Source organism: Ailuropoda melanoleuca, chromosome 7 (genome assembly GCF_002007445.2).
Source record: "Ailuropoda melanoleuca isolate Jingjing chromosome 7, ASM200744v2, whole genome shotgun sequence".
Classification (NCBI taxonomy): Eukaryota; Metazoa; Chordata; class Mammalia; order Carnivora; family Ursidae; genus Ailuropoda; species Ailuropoda melanoleuca.
In genome coordinates, this window is record NC_048224.1 from 24,618,228 (window position 1) to 24,637,734 (window position 19,507).

Consider the following 19,507-nt stretch of genomic DNA (forward strand, 5'->3'; position numbering starts at 1 on the left):
CACTCTCATTTCCGCCCTTAGAGATTCTATATTCTCATTAACATTTTCGTTAATACTTTTTTCAAGTCTACACATCATCTTGACCATTGTTACTCTGAATTCCATTTCTGATAATTTGTTTACATCCATATCCATTAGTTCTGTGGCAGAGTCCACAGACTCATAGTCTTTTCTTTGCTGGGGGGGGGGACTTCTCCTTCTTGTTATTCTGATGAGGAGAGGTTGCAGGGTTGTGCAGAGCCCAAATTATTGACCAGGACCCAGGCTGTGCACCCTTGTTTTATAGGGATCTTAGGGATGTGGGCTTCTTGATTTTTCAGCCTGCCTTCTGGGGGAGGGGCCTGCCGCGCCAATACTCAGGCAACCCTGTTTGGGTAGGATCTCCTTGTCTCCTGTGAGGGGGGATGGGGATGGGCACCCTGTGAGCTGGTGTTTCCAGGCTTTTGTTCTCTGGCGGCTTTCCCTGGCAGTTTGCTGTGCNAGGATACAGAGAGTAGATATAATAGAGAATCTACACTTCAAGTCCCATCTTTTCCCCTGAGCTCCAGACTCTTAGGTTTGACCATTACTTACAACTGCCTACCTACCTGGCTAAAATGACTAAATTTCACACTCACCCTGGCCTCAATAGCACATCATCCATCCAGTTGCTCAAGCCAAACATATGGGCATTATCTTTCCCTCAATAAGTTCTTTTTTTTTTTTTTAAGATTTTATTTATTTATTTGACAGAGATAGAGACAGCCAGAGAGAGAGGGAACACAAGCAGGGGGAGTGGGAGAGGAAGAAGCAGGCTCATAGCAGAGGAGCCTGATGTGGGGCTCGATCCCATAACGCCGGGATCACGCCCTGAGCCGAAGGTAACGCCGGGATCACGCCCTGAGCCGAAGGCAGACGCTTAACCGCTGTGCCACCCAGGCGCCCCTGTCCTTTGTGTTTCTAACACCGCCAGCCACCAGCCACCAGCTGCCAGCCGCCAGCCGCCCCCGCGTGCTCCCGGAGCTCCCGGTCTCAGTCTGGATCCAGTGAGCACACAGGAGTTCCGTGAGAAGTCTGGTGGTGCGCGCTCCCCGCTCACGGTCCCAGTCTGTTTTCTCGTGGGTGCCCTCCGCGAGTCCGCCCGCTCCCCCGTGCAGGTGGCTATTGCTTCCCGGCGCCCAAACGCAGTGGCTCCCTCCCCCTTCTGTTTATCTTCCGATATCTGTGCGCGGTTTCATGGCTCCCTGCTTCATACCTCAATACTCAGCCCTGGAGATGTTCATTTGTAGAGATCCAGATGTATCTTCCTGCGTCTCAGGCTGATTCCGTGGATGTTCAGGCTGGTCTGGTACCTATCCAACTGACTTAGGGGACCAGCTGAAAAAGGGGTCCCCTACTCCTTTGCCATCTTAACCTGGGACCCCTGCTCAAGCATCTGACTCTTGATTTCATCTCAGGTCATGATCTCAAGGTCGTGAGATTGAGCCCCGCATCGGTCTCTAGGCTGGGTGCAGAGCCTGCTTAAGATTCTCTTGAGATTGAGAGAGAGAGAAAGCAAGCGCAGGAGGGACAGAGGGAGAGGGAGAGAGAATCCCAAGCAGACCCCCTGCTGAGCACACAATGGGGGGGTCTCAATCCCAGGACCCTGAGATCACGACCTGAGACAAAACCAGGGGTCAGATGCTTAACTGACTGCACCATCCAGGTACCCCAATATTCTGCCATTTTTATACCATTTATACGTTCACCTGTTCCCCACCACCTCATTCTATAATCATCATCATCATCAATATATGGTTCTTTTTCATAATATTTACATACATTGAAGTGTACAATTTTTAGCTGTATACTTTTGACAAAAGGATATTACAGTACAGAACTTTTCCAACACCCTAGAAAGTTCTCTTGTATCCTTTTTCAGCCAATGCCTAGCCTATAAGAAATAATAAATGTTTTGATTTTTTTCACCTTAGTTTTTCCTTCTCTAGTGTGTTCTTTTTTGTCCTTGTTGAATAGTAATCCATTATGTGAATGTAACATTAGGTTTTCATTTTTTACTACTATAAATAAAGCTTCTATGAACATGCCTATGCAAAAAAAACCAAACACATTCTCTCTCCCCCCTCCTTCTGTCCCTCCCTCACTTGTGCTCACTTTCTCTTCAAAAAAAAAAAAATGAAGTAAGATAAAAATCTGACTTACCACAAAAGGCTTCTGAGAAAAAGTGTGGCCTTGGAAATAATAATTGATCATGAGGAAGGTCTACAGTGAAGGATTGTGTGTCAGGTTTTTTTTTTTAAGATTTTATTTATTTGAGAGAGAGAGAGAGCAAGTGGGGGGAGGGGGAGAGGGAGAGAAAATCCCAAGAAGACTCCATGATGAGCGAGGAGCCCATCATGGGGCTCAATTCTAGGACCCTGAGATCATGAACTGGGCCAAAACCAAGAGTTAGCGGCTCAACGGACTGAGCCACCCAGGCACCCCTCAGTTGTTGTTTTTTTTAAAGATTTATTTTAGAGCACGCACATAAGAGAGCACAGGGGGCAGAGGCAGAGGGAGAGAGTCTCAAGTACACTGAGCAGGGAGCCTGACTGGGAATTCGATCTCATGACCCTGAGATCATGACCTGAACTGAAACCAGTCAGATGCTTAACAGACTGCACTATCCAGGTGCCCCACCCCCGCTTTTCTTTTTTTAAGATTTATTTATTTTAAAAAATTTAAGATTTATTTATTTTAGAGAGAGAGAGAGGGTGTGTGTGTGTGTGAGTGCAGGGGGAGCAAAGCAGATTTTTAAATTTTTTGTGTATAGTTGACACACGATGTTATGTTAGTTTCCAGTGTATAACATAGTGCTGCAACAAGCTTATGCTATGTTCACCACAAGTGTAGCTACCATCTGTCCACATACATCACTATGACGATATCATTGACTGTATTCTTAATGCTGTATCTTCTAGTCCCTTCACCCATTTTGCCCAACAACCCCAGCTTCTCCCCTTTGGAAACCATCAGTTTGTTCTCTGTATTTATAGGTCTGATTCTGCTTTTTCGTTTATTCATTTTTTGATTCCACGTATTAGTGAAATCATATGGCATTTGTCTTAGTCTGCATTATTTCATTTAGCATTATATCTTCTAGGTCCATTCATTGTCTCAAATGGCATGATCGCATCCTTTTTATGGCTGTATAATATTCCTTTAATATAAGGGGTGTGTGTGTATGCTGCATCTTCCTTATCCATTCATCTACCGATAGACATTTAGGTTGCTTCCATATCTTGGCTATTGGAAATAATGCTGCAGTAAACAAAGGGGTGCATATATCTTTTTGAATTGACGTTTTCATTTTTCTTTGGGTAATACCCAGTAGTGGAATTATTGGATCTTTCTATTTTTAATTTTTGAGGAACTTTCATACTGTTTTCCACAGTGGCTATACCAATTTAAATTCTAGGTTGTATGTCAGTTTCACATTCTCCCCCCTGGTGTGGTGTGCCTATTCCCCTCAGGGAACCTGCTTTCCCACCTAACCATAGACCACAGCTGGGGCTCATGAGGCATGTGGATGGTGCCTGGAAAGGACAGTGTCTGGAAACTATAGACCCAGCTTCTTACTTCAATAAACTCCTAGGTGAATAGCCTAAAAATGTTTACACATATACACACAGTCCTCCCCTGCCCCACGGCTGGATATACCCTGGCTGGATGCTCCAATTAAGTCCATGGACTTTTTAAAGAACTTGAAAGAAAAGTATGAGTATGCTAGATGTTATGACAGAAAGGAAACTCTGTGATTTCTCTGTTCCAATACTCACTGATATGGAAACTGAAACCCAAAGTGGTAAAACTTTGTCTTCTGGGTCACAGAGTGCTATATGTAAAACTAAAAGAAGCCACCTTGTTGCGAACTCTGGGATTTTAAAATTATATAATAAACTATGTAATTAATTTGCAATGTAAAAAATTTAGAAAATACAGATTAACAAAAGATGGAAAGTAGAAACGTACATATACTTTTTCTTTCAAGAATGAGATTATGAGAAAATCTATATGACCTTAGGTTTGATGATGACTTCTTTGATGCATCATCAAAAGCACAGCCTATGAAAAAAAATTAAGTTGGACTTCATTAAAACTAAAAATTTCTTTCCAAAAAACACTGTTAAGAGAATGAAAAAACAAGCCACACTTCAAGAAAATCTGTGCAAAAGATATTGGACTGGTATCCAAAATATACAAAAAATTATTTAAACTCAACAATTAGAAAATAACCCAATTTAAAAATGGACAAGAGACCTGAACCCTTCACCAAAAAAAGATAAAGATATTCAACATTATATGTCATTAGAGAATTGAAAATTAAAACCACTATGAGATACCACTACACACCTATTAGAATGTTCTAGATTTTGAACACTGACAACAGTGAATGCTGGTAAGGAGGTGGAGCAATAGGAACTCTCACTCATTGCTGGTGGGAAAGCAAAATGCTGCTGTGGAAAACAATTTGGTGGCGGTTTCTCTAAAAGTTAAACACAGAATTACCATATGATTCAACAATTCCACTTCTAGGTACATATCCAAAGGATTAGAAAGCAGGGACTCAAGCAGATACTTGCACGCCAATGCTCCTAGTAGCATTTCTCACAGTAGCTAAAAATGGAAACAATCCAAGTGTCCATCAATGGATAAATGGATAAGCAAAATGTAATATATACACAAAGTGGAATATTTAGCAATAAAAAGAAATTAAATTCTGATACATCTACAATATAGATGAATCTTGAACACATTGTTACGCCATACACAAATAAGACAGACACAAAAGGACAGATATTGCATGATTCCTCTTATATGAAGTACCTAAAATAAGGAAATTGATAGAGACAGAAAATAGAAGTTACCAGGTGCTGGGGTAGGGTGGGGGGAAGTTGGGGGTTATTGTTTAATAAGTTACAGAGTTTCTGTTTGGGTTGATGAAAAAGTTTTAGAAATAGTGATGTTGGTTATATAACACTGTGAATGTACTTGATGCTACTGAATTATACACTTAAAAATGGTTAAAATAGTAAATTTCGTGTTATGTATATTTTACCACAATTTTTTCCCAAGATTTTATTTATTTATTTGACAGAGATAGAGACAGCCAGTGAGAGAGGGAACACAAGCAGGGGGAGTGGGAGAGGAAGAAGCAGGCTCCTAGCAGAGGAGCCTGAAGTGGGGCTCGATTCCAGAACGCCGGGATCATGCCCTGAGCCAGAGGCAGACGCTTAATGACTGAGCCACCCAGGCGCCCCTATTTTACCACAATTTTATAAAAAGATCAATGGTTGCCAAGGGTTTGGGGGAAGGAAAAAGGAATGAATAGGTGGAACACACGGAATTCTTAGGGTACAGAAACTATTCTGTAGGATACCTTAATGGTGGATACACATCATTATACATTGGTCAAAACCCACAGTATGTATAACACAAAGAATGAATCCTAATGTAAACTATGAACCTTGGTTAATAATAATATATCAATATTGGCTCATCAATTTTAATAATACGCCACACTGAATGGAAGATGTTAAAAGATGGGTAACTGTATGTGGCCAAGGCTGGGAAGAGGTATATGGGAATTCCCTGTACTTGCTGCTCAATATTTCTGCAAACCTAAAACTGCTCTAAAAATAAAATCTATTAATATTTTAAAAATGAGACTATAATGTGATTATTTTTGTAACTTGCTTTTTTCACTACTATGTTCAAAATTACTATCATTCTTCCAGGGAGTCAGCCTGGATAGTGAAGGGCAAGTATAGGGTGGTGATGGGAAGTTAGGCCAAAATAGAGATGAGGCTTAGGAGCAGAGGATATTTTACCCAAAGATCTACAGAGTAGAGTGACTAGAATTTTGAGCGGATGAGCAAAGATAAATGAGCCCTTGAATCTAAGAATCTCCAACAGATTAGGAATTTGAGTAGGGCAGTGAGTTTCAACTCATGTTCAGGGAATCCTGGTCCCCTGCTGGCAAGAGGCTGGCATGACAGAACTGAGCAAGAGCAGGGAAATGAAGTCTCACACAATTACTTCTGTGTTCAGAATATTCTATCACCTCCCTGCCACAGCGGAATGAGCAGGAACAAGTCTAGCAGTTGTGGTCAGCTGTTTGAAATTTCCGTGATAGAAATCCACTGGGGGCAGGTAGGAGCCTGTGGGGGACCATGGGAAGGACCTGCTCCACCTAAGCCAGGATGTGTGCACATTAACCTTGGCTTTTCACCTGATGCTGCTGTGACCCTTCTGAGTCACATTCCTTCTCCTGGGCATCCTCCTACATGGCTCTCTGCCCATCTCCCACCAGGCAGGGAGGATGTGCCTGTCACAAGACCTCCTATGATCTCCGGGGATGTTTTAGGAAAACAACTGGAGAGTGTTGGCTCAGCAGGCTTGGGCCTTGTGGCTACCCACCCTGAGGGCCACAACAGGGGCTGGGCCCCCATCCATTAGGCACAGAATCATCATGCTTCTTCCCATCCTGGCTTTTCTGTATCTTGCTAACAGTGGACACATTGGGTCCTATCAGTGGAAGGGAGTCCTGCCACCACCTCTTCTTGGTTTGATGGGATACTGGATTTCCTTACCCATCAGTGGAGCGGGAGCATCCCATAGTCCCCCATACCACCTTATAGGGAGATTACAGCACTTCCTGCACTTCCTTTGGCTCTTGGGTCCTGTGTGGTAGGTCAGGAGGTGGGAATGCAGAGGTGCCACCTTCTGAGAGATACAGGTGTCCAAAACAGAGATCCATATCTTCCTCTCAGGGCGGCCTCTATCTTTCTGCTGGGTCTGGTATGTGTGATTCTGTGGTAGAGGGGGACAGGGAATCAGGAGTTCACTTTTTTTTTTAAAGATTTTATTTATTTATTTGACAGAGAGATAGGCAGCCAGCGAGAGAAGGAACACAAGCAGGGGGAGTGGGATAGGAAGAAGCAGGCTCCCAGTGGAGGAGCCTGATGTGGGGCTCGATCGCAGGACTCTGGGATCATGCCCTGGGCCGAAGGCAGATGCTTAACGACTGAGCCACCCAGGCGCCCCAGGAGTTCACTTTTGAGATGAATATTGGACATCTATGTGTTTATTTTGATTAGGCAATTTGGGCAAGTGAGACCGTCTACCCAGGAGATCACGATCTGCATAGAGACAAGGCCTGTGTCTTGGTGACTGTTATGTCTGCCATAGTTCTTGGAAGACAGTAAGTACTCAAATATTTTAATTGTTGAATGTAAGATGCCTTTCAAGGTCATTTTCATTTTCACACCTTTATGTGACCCCAGGGTTCTCCTTATCAGCTGAGTACCTTCTCCTGGGGCAGGACCCCATATACCATAGCTCTCATCACACCGATGTAATAACTTTTCTGTCTCCCTAGCCTACTCTCATGGTTCATGGTTTTAAATACATCTGTCTATCGATCTATCTATCTTTATCATCATCATCATCATCATCATCTATGTATATCTATTTATCTAGTTGTCTGTCTGTCCAAAGCCTGGGCCCTTCCATGAACTCCAGGGTCATATGCTCAAATTGTCTAATCAATATATACACTTGAATGTCCAGTATCTACCTCTGTGTAAAAGTGAACTACTAACTGAACATAATTTAAAAAAAAATTTAAAAAGTGAACTCCTGATTACCACTCTCCCTATCCAATCACACATATCACTCTATTCCAGTCCTAACATTTCTCACATCAGTTAATGGTAACTCCATATTGCCAGAAGTTTGGGCCAAAAACATTGGTGTTATCCTTGATTTTTTATTTTTTCTGTTCATATCCAATGTATCAATAGATGGATATCAGTATCCTGTTGTCTCTACTTCAAAATGAATCCAGCATCTAAACACTTCTAGGCTCCTCTGCTGCTAAAATTACGGGAATAATCTCATAACTAATCTCCTTGCTTCTATCCACATCTATACCCCCAACACTGTTGTTAGCAACTCAGCCTAAGTGATCCTTTTAAAACATAAGGCAGATCTAAGCAGATCCTTTAACAGCAACTTCCATTTATTCAAAAAGTCAAAGTCTTTGGAATGACCTTCTAGGCCTTGCCTCATTTAGCCCCTTTACTGTTCTGACTTTGTCCTCCATGACTTTCCCCCTTAATGATTACTCTGCTTCTGTCACTGTCCTTCCTTGGAATAGCTCAGGCATGCTCTAGCCTCCAGACCGTTCATGTTTCTGACATCAAAGTTCCTCAGTTATCCATGTCTGACATGAAATTTCCTCAGTTACCTACGTGATTTACTCTCTCATCTCTCTCTAGTCCATGCCCACATTTTAAAAAATTTTATTTATTTGTGAGAGAGAGAGAGAGAGAGAGAGCACAAGCAGGGGGAGCAGCAGGCAGAGGGAGAAGCAGGCTGCTCCCTGCTGAGCAAGGAGTCTGATGAGGGATCAATCCCAGGACCCTGGGATCATGACCTAAGCCGAAGGCAGACGGTTAACTGACTGAGCCACCGAGGTGTCCCACGTGCTCACATTTTGGGGGAAAAAAAAGATTTTATTTATTTACTTGAGAGAGGGACAGAGATAGGGACAGAGAGCATGAGTGGGGAAGAGAAGGAGAAGCAGGCTCCCCACTGAACAGGGATCCTAATGTGATTAAGGGCTCAATCCCAGGACCCTGGGATCATGACCTAAGCCAAAGGCAGACACCTAAACGGCTGAGCCATCCAGGCACCCCCATGCCCACATTTTTTGGTGAGACTTGCCCTGAACTCCCTATTTATTTTTATTTATTTTTTTTGAACTCCCTATTTCAAACTGCACCATACCTAAGTCTTCTCCAAGCTTCTTACCTCTTATATATCTGGTCATCTTCTACATACTGTATTTTTTACTTACGATTCTTTTATAAAAAAAGATTTTATTTATTTGACAGAGAGAGACACAGTGAGAGAGGGAACACAAGCAGGGGGAGTGGGAGAGGGAGAAGCAAGCCTCCTGCCAAGCATGGAGCCCGATGCTGGGCTCAATCCCAGGACTCTGGGACCATGACCTGAGCTGAAGGCAGATGCTTAATGACTGAACCACCCAGGCACCCCTACTTAATGATTCTTTTATCTCCCTCCCTAGTGTTCTATCAACATAAGCCCATTAAAGACAGGTTGTTTTTTCCTCTTTTGTTCATTGCTGTATCCTCAGTGCTTATACAAGTGTGTGGCATATAGTAGATGCTAAGTATTAGTTGAAGGAAGGAAAAAAATGGATGAGTAAATGCCAACTATTCTCTAGTTTGACAATCTCATTCTGATCCCTCAAACATTTTAATATGCATTTGATTATTATAGGTACTTCTCCAGCAAGTTACTGTTCTCTTACATGGCATGCCTATTTGTTTAACACCATACATTTGCATATTTTGTACTTTCAGCCTGGAGAAACCCAGAGACTCCCCACTTCCTTCCTGGCTAACTTCTTATCCTTTGAAACTCAGTCTACATATCACCTCTTCTAGGAAAATTTCCATGAACCCCGTCCCTCTGCCAAATTAGGTTAAGTGCCCTCCTGTGTATTTTCACCTACTTCCTCTAACCAGTCCTTATCAGTGCTTTTAGTAACTTTTTATTTGACTGTCTGCTCCATGATTCCACAAGCTCAACAGAGGAAGGCCTGCGTGTTGTTCACTGCTGTGTTCCTAGTGTCTGACATAGTAGCTGGCACTAGTAGCTGAATATTTGACCTGTTGAATGGTCAAAGTCATTTTTATTGTGATCTTTTGGGGAACATTCTCTTCAACTGATCTTCATTCTAGGAGGCATTTATCCCATGCAACTGAAAGGCAATGGGGGTCAAATTGGCAACAGGCTACAGCAGGCTCCCAGATGAGTTAGCCATTTTAAAGATCTAATCAATAATAACAGGGTGCAGAAAGGGGAGATTCTATCATTTGCTTCTGACACATGTCACATTATCTGTGTGCTTCTGTGTTTATCAAGGATGAGCATTGTGACACTCCCATAAAAAAAACCTCCCTTCAGACTGTGGGCATATATAGAAGTTATTGGTGAATTGTGCCTATGGGCCAAAAAAGCACTGGATTCCTGGCTGCTACTTCTTATACTATCGTCATGCTCACATTGTTCCTCTAGGGCCCATAGATGCCACAGGAAGACATGATAGAATTCAAGCCTGGTGCACCTTCAGTGCACTTTGGACAATGGTCTTCCTTCTTTGCTTAAGTCCCCCTATCCACAATTCAGGGTGGGTCTAAAAGAGTTGTGTGGAAAATGCTGATCTATTTGAAATACGAGTTTAAGTTCCTACACTATATGGGAAGTATTATCTACCTTCTCTCCATCACATACAACCTTGAAAATAAGGAGGCACAAACAGGTGGTTCTTTGCTTAGAGGTATAGAGTATATTTGGAGAGGGTCCTGCCTCACCTGCACATAAACGGAAATGATGACAGCCTTTTTCATGGGCATGCAGAGGACTGGGAACCTATGAACTCCTTTTTCCTGGACTGGGTATTCTCTTTGTGTAGACCAGGGCCTTCTGCTGAGGTGAGAATTGAGATGTGGGATGGATTTTCTGGTTGAGTGGCACAAGTCGGCTGAGGACAGTGCTTAGAGCTGTCGTGGGAAAGGCACACGAACCGGGAGCGTCTGGGCTGAAGGGATTGTTGCTTGAGTTCATTGTCCAGAGACTGAGGGGCATCAAAGAAGGTCATGCCCTCCTCCTCTGTTTTCTTCTCTAACTTGGCTCCTCTCAGAGGGTGTTTGGTGGGGGGTGGAGTCTTCTCAACCTTTTTTGTTATGGTTTTGGGCACTGTCTCATCCTTAGAGAGAAGAATGGATTCTTTATGCCCTTGACCTTTCATCTCGGGGTTAATCCAGTGTGAAAAGTGCTTCAGCTTATTTCCCAAGCCAGCTTCTGCAGCTTCTGGAAGAATGGGATCTTGTGAATATGGGCTGCTTTTATTAGACCCTGCAGCGCTTGACTCTAGAAAGTGTGGCCCTATAATTTTTGGCACTGCAAAGTTTGGATCTCAAAAATGTGGCCACTTTAAATGCTGGAATTACAAGTTGGCCCAGCAAATAATGGCCCAGTAAGTTGGTCATGTAAGGTCTGGTCCATTAAGATCTGGCGACCCCAGTTTTGGCATTCTGAGGAATTCTTGTTTTGGCGAGGTCATTCAGCTTGCTTTAACAGCCTTACAGACCATTCTCATCTGGCCTTTTTTGATCCAAGGAATCCTAGGGGATACTCTAGGAACTCAAAGTAAAGGAGAAGCTGGTGAAGGTGCTGACAGGGATCAGTCAGCTGAGAGGATGGAAATGGTGGCTCTGTAGATCCAGACAGATCCTTGCTAGTTCCAACTCACTCAAGGCAATCATCTTAGCCTAACTAAAATTCTACTTGAGAAAGACCCTGGAGATACATTGGGAAGTCAGGGGTGCTAAGGGTTCTATTTATAAGAGTCCCTCCTGGCCTCTGAACCTCAGCAGAGAAGATATTCTCTCCGGCTAGGGAGAGCTTCAAAGCTGCACCCCCTTGTCTATGATTCTCTGTTGCTTTAAGTCTTCTTGTGTCCTCTGTTTTCTCTGCTGGGGTAGGGAGTTGTCCTCACCTTTGCAGGGGATAAGGGCTCCTCCAGGCTGAGCTTGTTCACACTGGCCTCCAGTTGAATACAAAGCACCTGGGTCCCTGTTGTGTCACCACTGGGTTGTGAGATCTTGGAGACCCAGTGGGACTAGCTTGCTTTTGGTTCTCCTGAATTGCCTTAGTTTAACTGCAAGCTATTCTTTACAGTGGAGCATTCTAGAGCACATGGGATGATACCTGGTGGGATGGGGGAGATCCTGGAACAATGTTTTTCCTTGGTTGTTTAGACTCCGAAAGGAGTTCTAGGCACAGGTATTCCTTGGGACAGCCACAATTTGTCCCTGGAATCCTTTATCTTTATAAGACTTCGCAAATGTATCTCTAGGAATTTCTTTTTCAGTAAAAATTTGGTTTGGCCAAGATGGGTATCTTGAGTGAACAGGGGCCAGGAGGATGTCTGGCTCTCTAGAGGCACCATCTCCATTCACCTATACTTCAACCTGGAATGCTTATGCACTGTCTGCACAAGTATCATTGGCATCTTGAAAGCCTGGCCCAGGACTTACACATTGGTGTTTAGATGATATTGAGCCATAGGTTCTACTGGGACCCCAACAGGCCCAGGCACATCTCTGTGATTGCAGATTGGCTAGTGATTGCCAGGGCCATGGCCTTGGAGAAAGCCACATAATAAAAAGCTGGCAGCCCTGACAGGAAGGCCAGAACTTGTCTCCAGTTTCTCAATGGCTCCTTGGGAAGATACCCAGGCAGGTGCTAATCAGGATGGTCAGTGATAGGATCAGGTGGGGCTTGCTGCTGCCAGTCAGGGTTTATCAGTATTGGGATGTAGCTTCCTGATCCATGTAGGGGCTGACAGCTACCTCCACGTCTAGGGACTTACTTTCTGGGCACTAGGGAACCAAACTGCTGTCAGGGCCCTTGGAATGCTGCAGACCCAATGATTTCTAGTCCCAACAGCTGCAAATGTGAACAGGAACAATGCCCTAGCAGTTCTTCCCACACCTGTAGTCACTGTAGCTCTGCAACATTGCCTTAGCCTGGGCAAGCAATGGTGGACTGACCCTGCTGCCACAGTGGATCAGAACAGGTCACTACCCCCACCGGCCTTTAGGTCTGCAAGCTAAGAGACACACTTGTCAGTGTGCTGTTCTGGGGCAGGGGCTGCTGGTCAGGAGAAGACAGGAGCAACTATTTGGACTGATGGATCTTCTGGGGCAGGCCCTTGCAATAGTGAATCAACTTGCTAAATCAACCACTTCTGAAAGTAGAACTCAAGCAGCTCTGGGCATGTTCCAGGGAAATACCACCTCCCTCTTATAGACTGAAATGGGCTTCTCCTAAAGGTAGGCCCCTGGGGACAGGCAGAAACATGTCCCAGGGCTTATTTTGGATGGTTCTCTGCATCTACAGAGATTTCCGGGCAACAGCTGGCAAGCCCCACTGAAGATGTGGCTGCCTTTGCAGCTGGTGCCACTCTAAGACTTCATACTTGGCCAGGGGGGGAAATGGGATACTGTTATGGGTTCATTGTTAGTCAGATGGAGAAGCCCAAATTTGAGAATGTGGAAAGAAGGTGGGGCTAACTTAGGTGGAGGAAATTTTAGACGGCACAGAGATTATGAAGAAATTATTGAAGAAAAAGGGACTGGGGCTCCCCTTTTGTGGAGAGATCTTTATGGGAAGATCGAGGACTCACTGTACAGAAAAGAGGAACCATACAAAGGTAGCTATGTTTCTGTTGCAGATAGCACACTGAGGCCTCAGTGGGTCCTCCAGGCAATGGATAGAGACCGCTTAGAAACTGAAATGTGGTAGAAGATATAGTCAGAGCCACGGAGTTGGGATTTGCTTGCAGTGGTATCTGCTCTGTGTTCATGGTGGATCCTTCTATAACCCAGAAAGTTTGGGCAGACTGGCTCAACTCTCATGAACCCAGGTCAGGAAGATAGCCCATATTTTCAATAGAGGCCTTAGAGGTAGCAGTATGATGAAAGAAATGGTTGTTTTTTTTCCTCCCAGGCTTGGAAAATATTTGGGGGCTATGTGTTATAAGCTGTCAAAGGAACTCTTCTAAAGATCTTGGGAGCCCTCAGGTATAGAAATGCATGCATTTATATACATGTACTTAAGGATACCTCAGGGCTTTGGGGAAATAGGAATATGCAAGGCAATGGGGTGTTTTAGGTTCATAAGTTCTGAATTCAGGGAAAGAAAATCAGATATTCAAGGGCAACTGACCTTGTTTTTCCAGCACACATTCAGAGTGGCTCTTCCTCTTGTCCTGCTGATTCACAGGAATCCTAGGCTCCTCACTTGAAGAAGACAGAGCTCCTGCATCCCTGGACACATCCGGCACCTGAAATCCTTTCCTTCGCTGGAGGCGTTCAGCCTGGTGATCTTGGATGCTGACACTGGTTGACTGGGCAGCTGACTGTGTTAAGGATTTCTGATCCGTTAATTGTAACTTTGTGGGGGTTACAGATGGAAGTGAAAGATCTTTGGAGTGCAGGGAACCCTGACTCTGCTCCAAAGAGAGACTAGACATAGACAAAATCTCTAGGCAAGAGGAGCCCTGCGATGGCCCCGATGAAGGGGGAGAGATCAGGGTGTTCTCCCCCGCCAGCAACTGCTGAATCTCCAGAGCCACGGCATTGCAGATGGGGCAGGAAGGATCTGCACACAGGAGGCGCCTCACACTTCCCTCCTTAGGAAGCCAGTCCTGGCTGGGAAGGGAGGATGGCAACAGTTACTGATGGAGTGACACCTGTCTCTTTGTTTGGATCACAGACTGAGAGATGAAGTGACNCTTTTCATGATAGAGAGCAGCTCCCACGGCTTCTCAGCTTCTTCTCCGGGAATGTCTCCTAGCTGAAAAACCAGGACAGTGTTACAAGGAATGAGAGGATGCAGAGACATCCTAGAGGAAGCTGAAGGCCTTTGAGTAAGAGGAAGCTGAAAACCCCAACAGTCAATGCACTAAGGTACGTCTATGTACAACTTAACCCATTGCAACGTGCTGTCCTGGACCTAATTTCATTTGATCATCACAACCACACCATGAGTGAGGCAGGATCATGAGATGCCCATTTCATGGATCACAGACTGAGAGATGAAGTGACTTCCACAAGGTCGTAAAACTAGTAAATAACACAGCTAAAGTCTTCTGTCCTACTTCTCCATTCTTCATTCCCAGGGACAGGGATAAGGTAGAGAATTTTGGAACATTCCTAGGCTCTGATTTCCCACCCAAGATAGTTTTCTGGGAGAATTTGTCAACTGGGGCAATTGGAGCCTTCAGTGGTTAGAGCACCTGGCTACTGGTTCCAGGGGTCATAGAGGGACAGGAGTTGGGGGAATCTTGCCCATAGTGAGGGGAGTCCAAGGAGAAACTAGGACTTTACCTCTTGATGTTCTATCTTTAGCCCTTTGTTTGACTCTCTGGTGATGCTTGAAAACAAAAAAATTAAGAGTATTAAGCTGAGGCACCTTTTACTTTTTGTGTCTAACTGAGACAGAACCTATAAATATTTCCCAAACTTTTCCTATATTCCAATTTTATACACTCTCCTACCATTCTTTTCCCTTCTCTTTTTTCACCCCTCATTTCCCTTCTCTTATTATAAATTCATTTTAAGTCTCTTCTGTACTCCATACCTCTGTGCCCCATTCCCTGAACAAGTTCTGTGGAAAGATCAGAATGAGACAGGAGAAAAGAGGAACAGATTAAAGGATAAGAGGTCTAGTAGCCAAAGGATCTTAGCTATCCAAGGCTCTGAATGTCTCCCAACCAGAAGAATCAACCCAAGTTTGGAGCTATTCTGGGATCCATGAGGAAACCCCCATAAAAAAGTAGGGGTCAGGGTAACAGGAGAAAATAAGGGGATAAAATCTTCTTGTTTGAAGCTTAATCAGTTCAGTCATGGTCATTGTGTTTCCCTACCCGGCAACAGCTCCTGTTAGGTCCCAACCTTAATTCTTGGTGGCTCTTTTTCACTTGCCAAATAATTAATGCAATAATAATAATGGAGCCATAAGTGTATAAGGGATATCCAACATCCCACAGAAGAAAGGTAGGGGTCGACATAATCTAAACCTCACTAGCCATCTCTCTTCCTAGGCTTTCAGGGACTAGGAACCTAATGCCTAAAAATTCTAGACTTGTCATCTCTGCCTCACAGAAGATGGAACCAGATCACTAGACTACATCACAAAGCTCTCCTATTTCAAAAGGCATGCAGAGCATCACAGGGCTTTATTTGTCTAGGAGAAGCTCACGTGATGCGGTGTTCAGAGGAGGTGTCTGGTTGTCTGTATGAGTTGCAGAGCTTGGGCCCTAGAGGTGCTAAGGTCATGGGCGGCATATATTCTTTCATGCTGTATTCCCTATAACCTGATGTCTTAGCTCTCTCCCTAAGACAGCAGTCTGGCATCTATCCTTAGATAAGTTAGTCTTTATATACACTGCAGGTCTTATAAGAGAGAGAATAGCTAGGTCAGAGGAACTCCATGAACTACATCACCTGTACTGAGAAGATAACTAAAAAACTCACAAGAGGCTAGGATATGCATTATCTTGTCAACTATTAGAAAGTGAGGATTTTGATGTTGCAGGCAATTGGTGGTCAGTATTAAGAGGTTCAAGAAGAGGATCATGTCTGATATGTCAAAGAAAGTATAGCTGCTGTCTTTTAAAATAACTTTCTCAGAGTTAAAGGATTCCTCCCAGTCTATGGTCAAGCTTGGGATGGGTGGGAAAAGACTATAAATACTGCGTTCCATGAGGCACATAAATGAGGCTTTCTTCTGGAGCTTGATTTTTCAAAACAGCCTCTACAGATCTTATAGCATCCTGCCTATTTCTGGAGATGGGTCACTGGCAACACTTTTGATTAAGGACCACAGACTTGTGGTTCTTTGGTTGAATCCATCATGGTTGGAATGTTTGGCTAAATATTTTATGAAGCCTGAATTTGAATACTTTTAGTCAGGGCAAGCTTTTTCCTATTCAACCTCAGTTACCCACCACTCTTATGTCCACTGATTCACATATTAATGTCAACTTCATGGCCCCTGTAGACATTGCAAGATGCCTCCAATACCCTAGGACTTCTGAATTTCCTTAAGTTCTTTTCCTGATAAGAGTGGTCCCACACCCCAAAATTCTTAGGCTCAAAATCTCAGAAAGTGCTACTTGGTCCTTCCTCCAGCATCCAGTCTACCACCAGACAGGTGTGGTGAGCTTTCAATCTGAGCTCATCCCTAAACTGGCCAGTATCAAAGGCACAAAGACATTTGAGTTGTGTTACTTGCCTGCTCTCAAGACACTTAAGAACCTATCACAAAGATAAAACTAATTCACATGAATCAAGAATCAACCTTATTAGGGTTTGGGGAAGAGGAGATTAAGGATTTATTCTTCAATGGGCACAGAGTTTCTATTTGGGATGAAGAAAGAGTTCTAAAAATGGATAGTGGAGATGACTGCACAACACTGTAAATGTATTTTGGGGCGCCTGGGTGGCTTAGTTGGTTAAGTGTCTGCCTTCAGCTCAGGTCATGATCTCAGGGTCCTGGAATTGACCCCACATATCAGGCTCTCTGCTCAGCACAGAATCTGCTTCTCCCTCTCTCTCTGACCCTCCTCCCCGCTTGTCCCCCCCCAAAAAAACCACTGTAAATGTATTTAATGACACTGAACTATACAATTAAATTGGTTAAAAGAGTAAATTTTATGTTAAGTATATATACCACAATTTAAGAAACAAAAGGCAAAACAAACAAACAACCCTACTAATCATTAGTATGAGGGATCTTTTTTATTAGCTATAAGGAAGAATACTCTGAAAATGATTTCATAAAAAATGGATTAGTGAATGTTCTTCTTAAGTGTCCTTTTTATATAGGACAAAATGCAAACAAAACCCATCCTTACATTTAAGATAATTTAAGAAGAGTCTCACCCTGATGATGGGATGAATTTGAGCCATTTTAAAATCCTGAACTTACAAATTCCATACTACAAAAATGAGGACTTTTTCAACCAAACAGCACTGAATCTCAAGTTAGCAAACAGCTTGCATCACCTTTTTAGTAGCAGGTCAAGATACCTACAATGTAGCTTGAACCTTTAACTTTTATTATTTCTACCCAACCAGCTCTGCTTCCTGCAGCTGCCGCCGCCGTCTATGCTACTTCAGCAGTTCTGTCTTCCATAACCTGACCTAATGTGGCCCTGCATGGTGTTTGGTGTCCTCCTCCCCTGGGCTGGGAGTATATATGATTAAAAAACTGCTGTCAATCTCAGAGGTCCAGTGTCCAGTGCTGTGAGTTCAGCCACCTCCAGAACCCTGGGACACTCCGTCCCTCACCAATGGGATGAAGAGAAAGTGAACAGAATACTATATGTCCTACCCAACCAGTTCGGCTTCCTGAAGCTGCTGCTGCCTTTTTACTGCTGAAACAGTTCTCAGTCTCCTCCTAACCTCCTGCCCATGACAAAACCATCAGATTGTGCAAACCTTGCACCTGCTCCAACCAGCGCACTATGTACCTTGCAGATAACCCACAGCCACTGCCATCCCACTGAGCCATTTAAACCGCCTGCTGTGAACCCATCTACAGCAGCTCACACGCCCTTGTTCCTCTGTCTCCAAACTCAGGAGTGAGAGCCAAAGACAATCTTATGTGTTTTTGCAGAGTAGGCCTTTAGTACAGGTTTATTTACTGATTTGGTACTCATTGATGAAGGGTGCTCGAGTGGTTAGGACAGTGGGATCGGTGTCTTCCCAAACAAAGGCACATTCGTGTAATGAACACATCAACAATATGGGCACGGATCTTCACATCTGTCCTTCCTGACTCACAGCTTACAGTGAAGAGCAAACAAGGGAGATGAAGTATCTGAAAAGTCTCTACGGATGTTGGAGGGCTACACAACTATAAATTCATATTCATTTGTTTTTAAAAAACTTGCCAACGCCAGGCTCTGCTCCCACAATTGTGCCACAGTGCCACACTTACTGTAATAGTAGAATTTCTTCAGGAAACTGTTCACAATTGTTGACTCATATGTACCACGGGTCATATCAGAGCCCCATAAAGAAAAATTCTGAAAGACATGCCACTGATGTGAGTTTGTCCCTCCACACAAAACTTACAAAGGAATTCTGCTGTGTCTCAGTATCAGAAAATATTACTGAACATCTAAGATGTGCCAAGGTGCTGGGGACAGAGAAGCACAGTGTGTTATTCAGCAGCAATATTTTTACACATGAGTATTTTTATTAATGCCCAAGAGTTAAAATTTGCAGGGAGTTGGACAGGAAACCCCATAGTAGTGTCAGGCAGCAAGACCATCAGGGCTCATGCCGCAGGTTACAGTATGCATTAAGTGTAGCAAGCAGCCAGAGACACTAGAGGGCAGCATCTGCCCACCCAATGCTCCTGCTCCAGCGCCCTCTTAGTAACAAACTTTATTTCCTTTTTATTAAAGATCTATTTATTTATTTGTCAGAGAGAGAGAGCATGAGCAGGGGGAGCGGCAGGCAGAGGAAGGAGCAGGCTCCCCACTGAGCAAGAAGCACAATGCAGAACTCAATCCCAGGACCCTGGAATCATAACCTGAGCCGAAAGCAGACGCTTAACCAGCTGAGCCACCCAAGTGTCCTCTTAATGACTAACTTTAAAAGGTCATCTGTTCCAGTGGCTCTCAATCCTAACCTTACATCAGAATCACTGGGAAGCCTGTAAAAATATAGATTTCCTGGCCTCATCCCAGACTTAATGAGTCAGAATACCGAGGGGCAGGGTCCAGCAATCTATATATTAAGTATCACAGCCAAGGAAACAGTCAAAAAAACTAAGAGACAGCCCACGGAATGGGAGAATATATTTGCAAAGG

At 43.8% G+C, this 19,507-nt stretch overlaps 1 protein-coding gene across 1 annotated transcript in view; it reads right to left on the reverse strand.

Moving 5' to 3' along the window:
* Positions 1 to 10,729: 10,729 nt before the first annotated feature.
* The window catches only part of FAM205C (family with sequence similarity 205 member C), a gene marked incomplete at its 3' end in the record, with an annotated part of 53,684 nt that continues 44,906 nt past the window's right edge, over positions 10,730 to 19,507 (reverse strand). Inside the window, exons 2-4 of the mRNA XM_019793295.2 lie at positions 14,414 to 14,475; positions 13,846 to 14,330; positions 10,730 to 10,923 (exon numbers count right to left, since the gene is read on the reverse strand). Coding sequence (XP_019648854.2) covers positions 10,730 to 10,923; positions 13,846 to 14,330; positions 14,414 to 14,421 — 687 coding nt within the window. The remainder of the gene's footprint in view (positions 10,924 to 13,845; positions 14,331 to 14,413; positions 14,476 to 19,507) is intronic.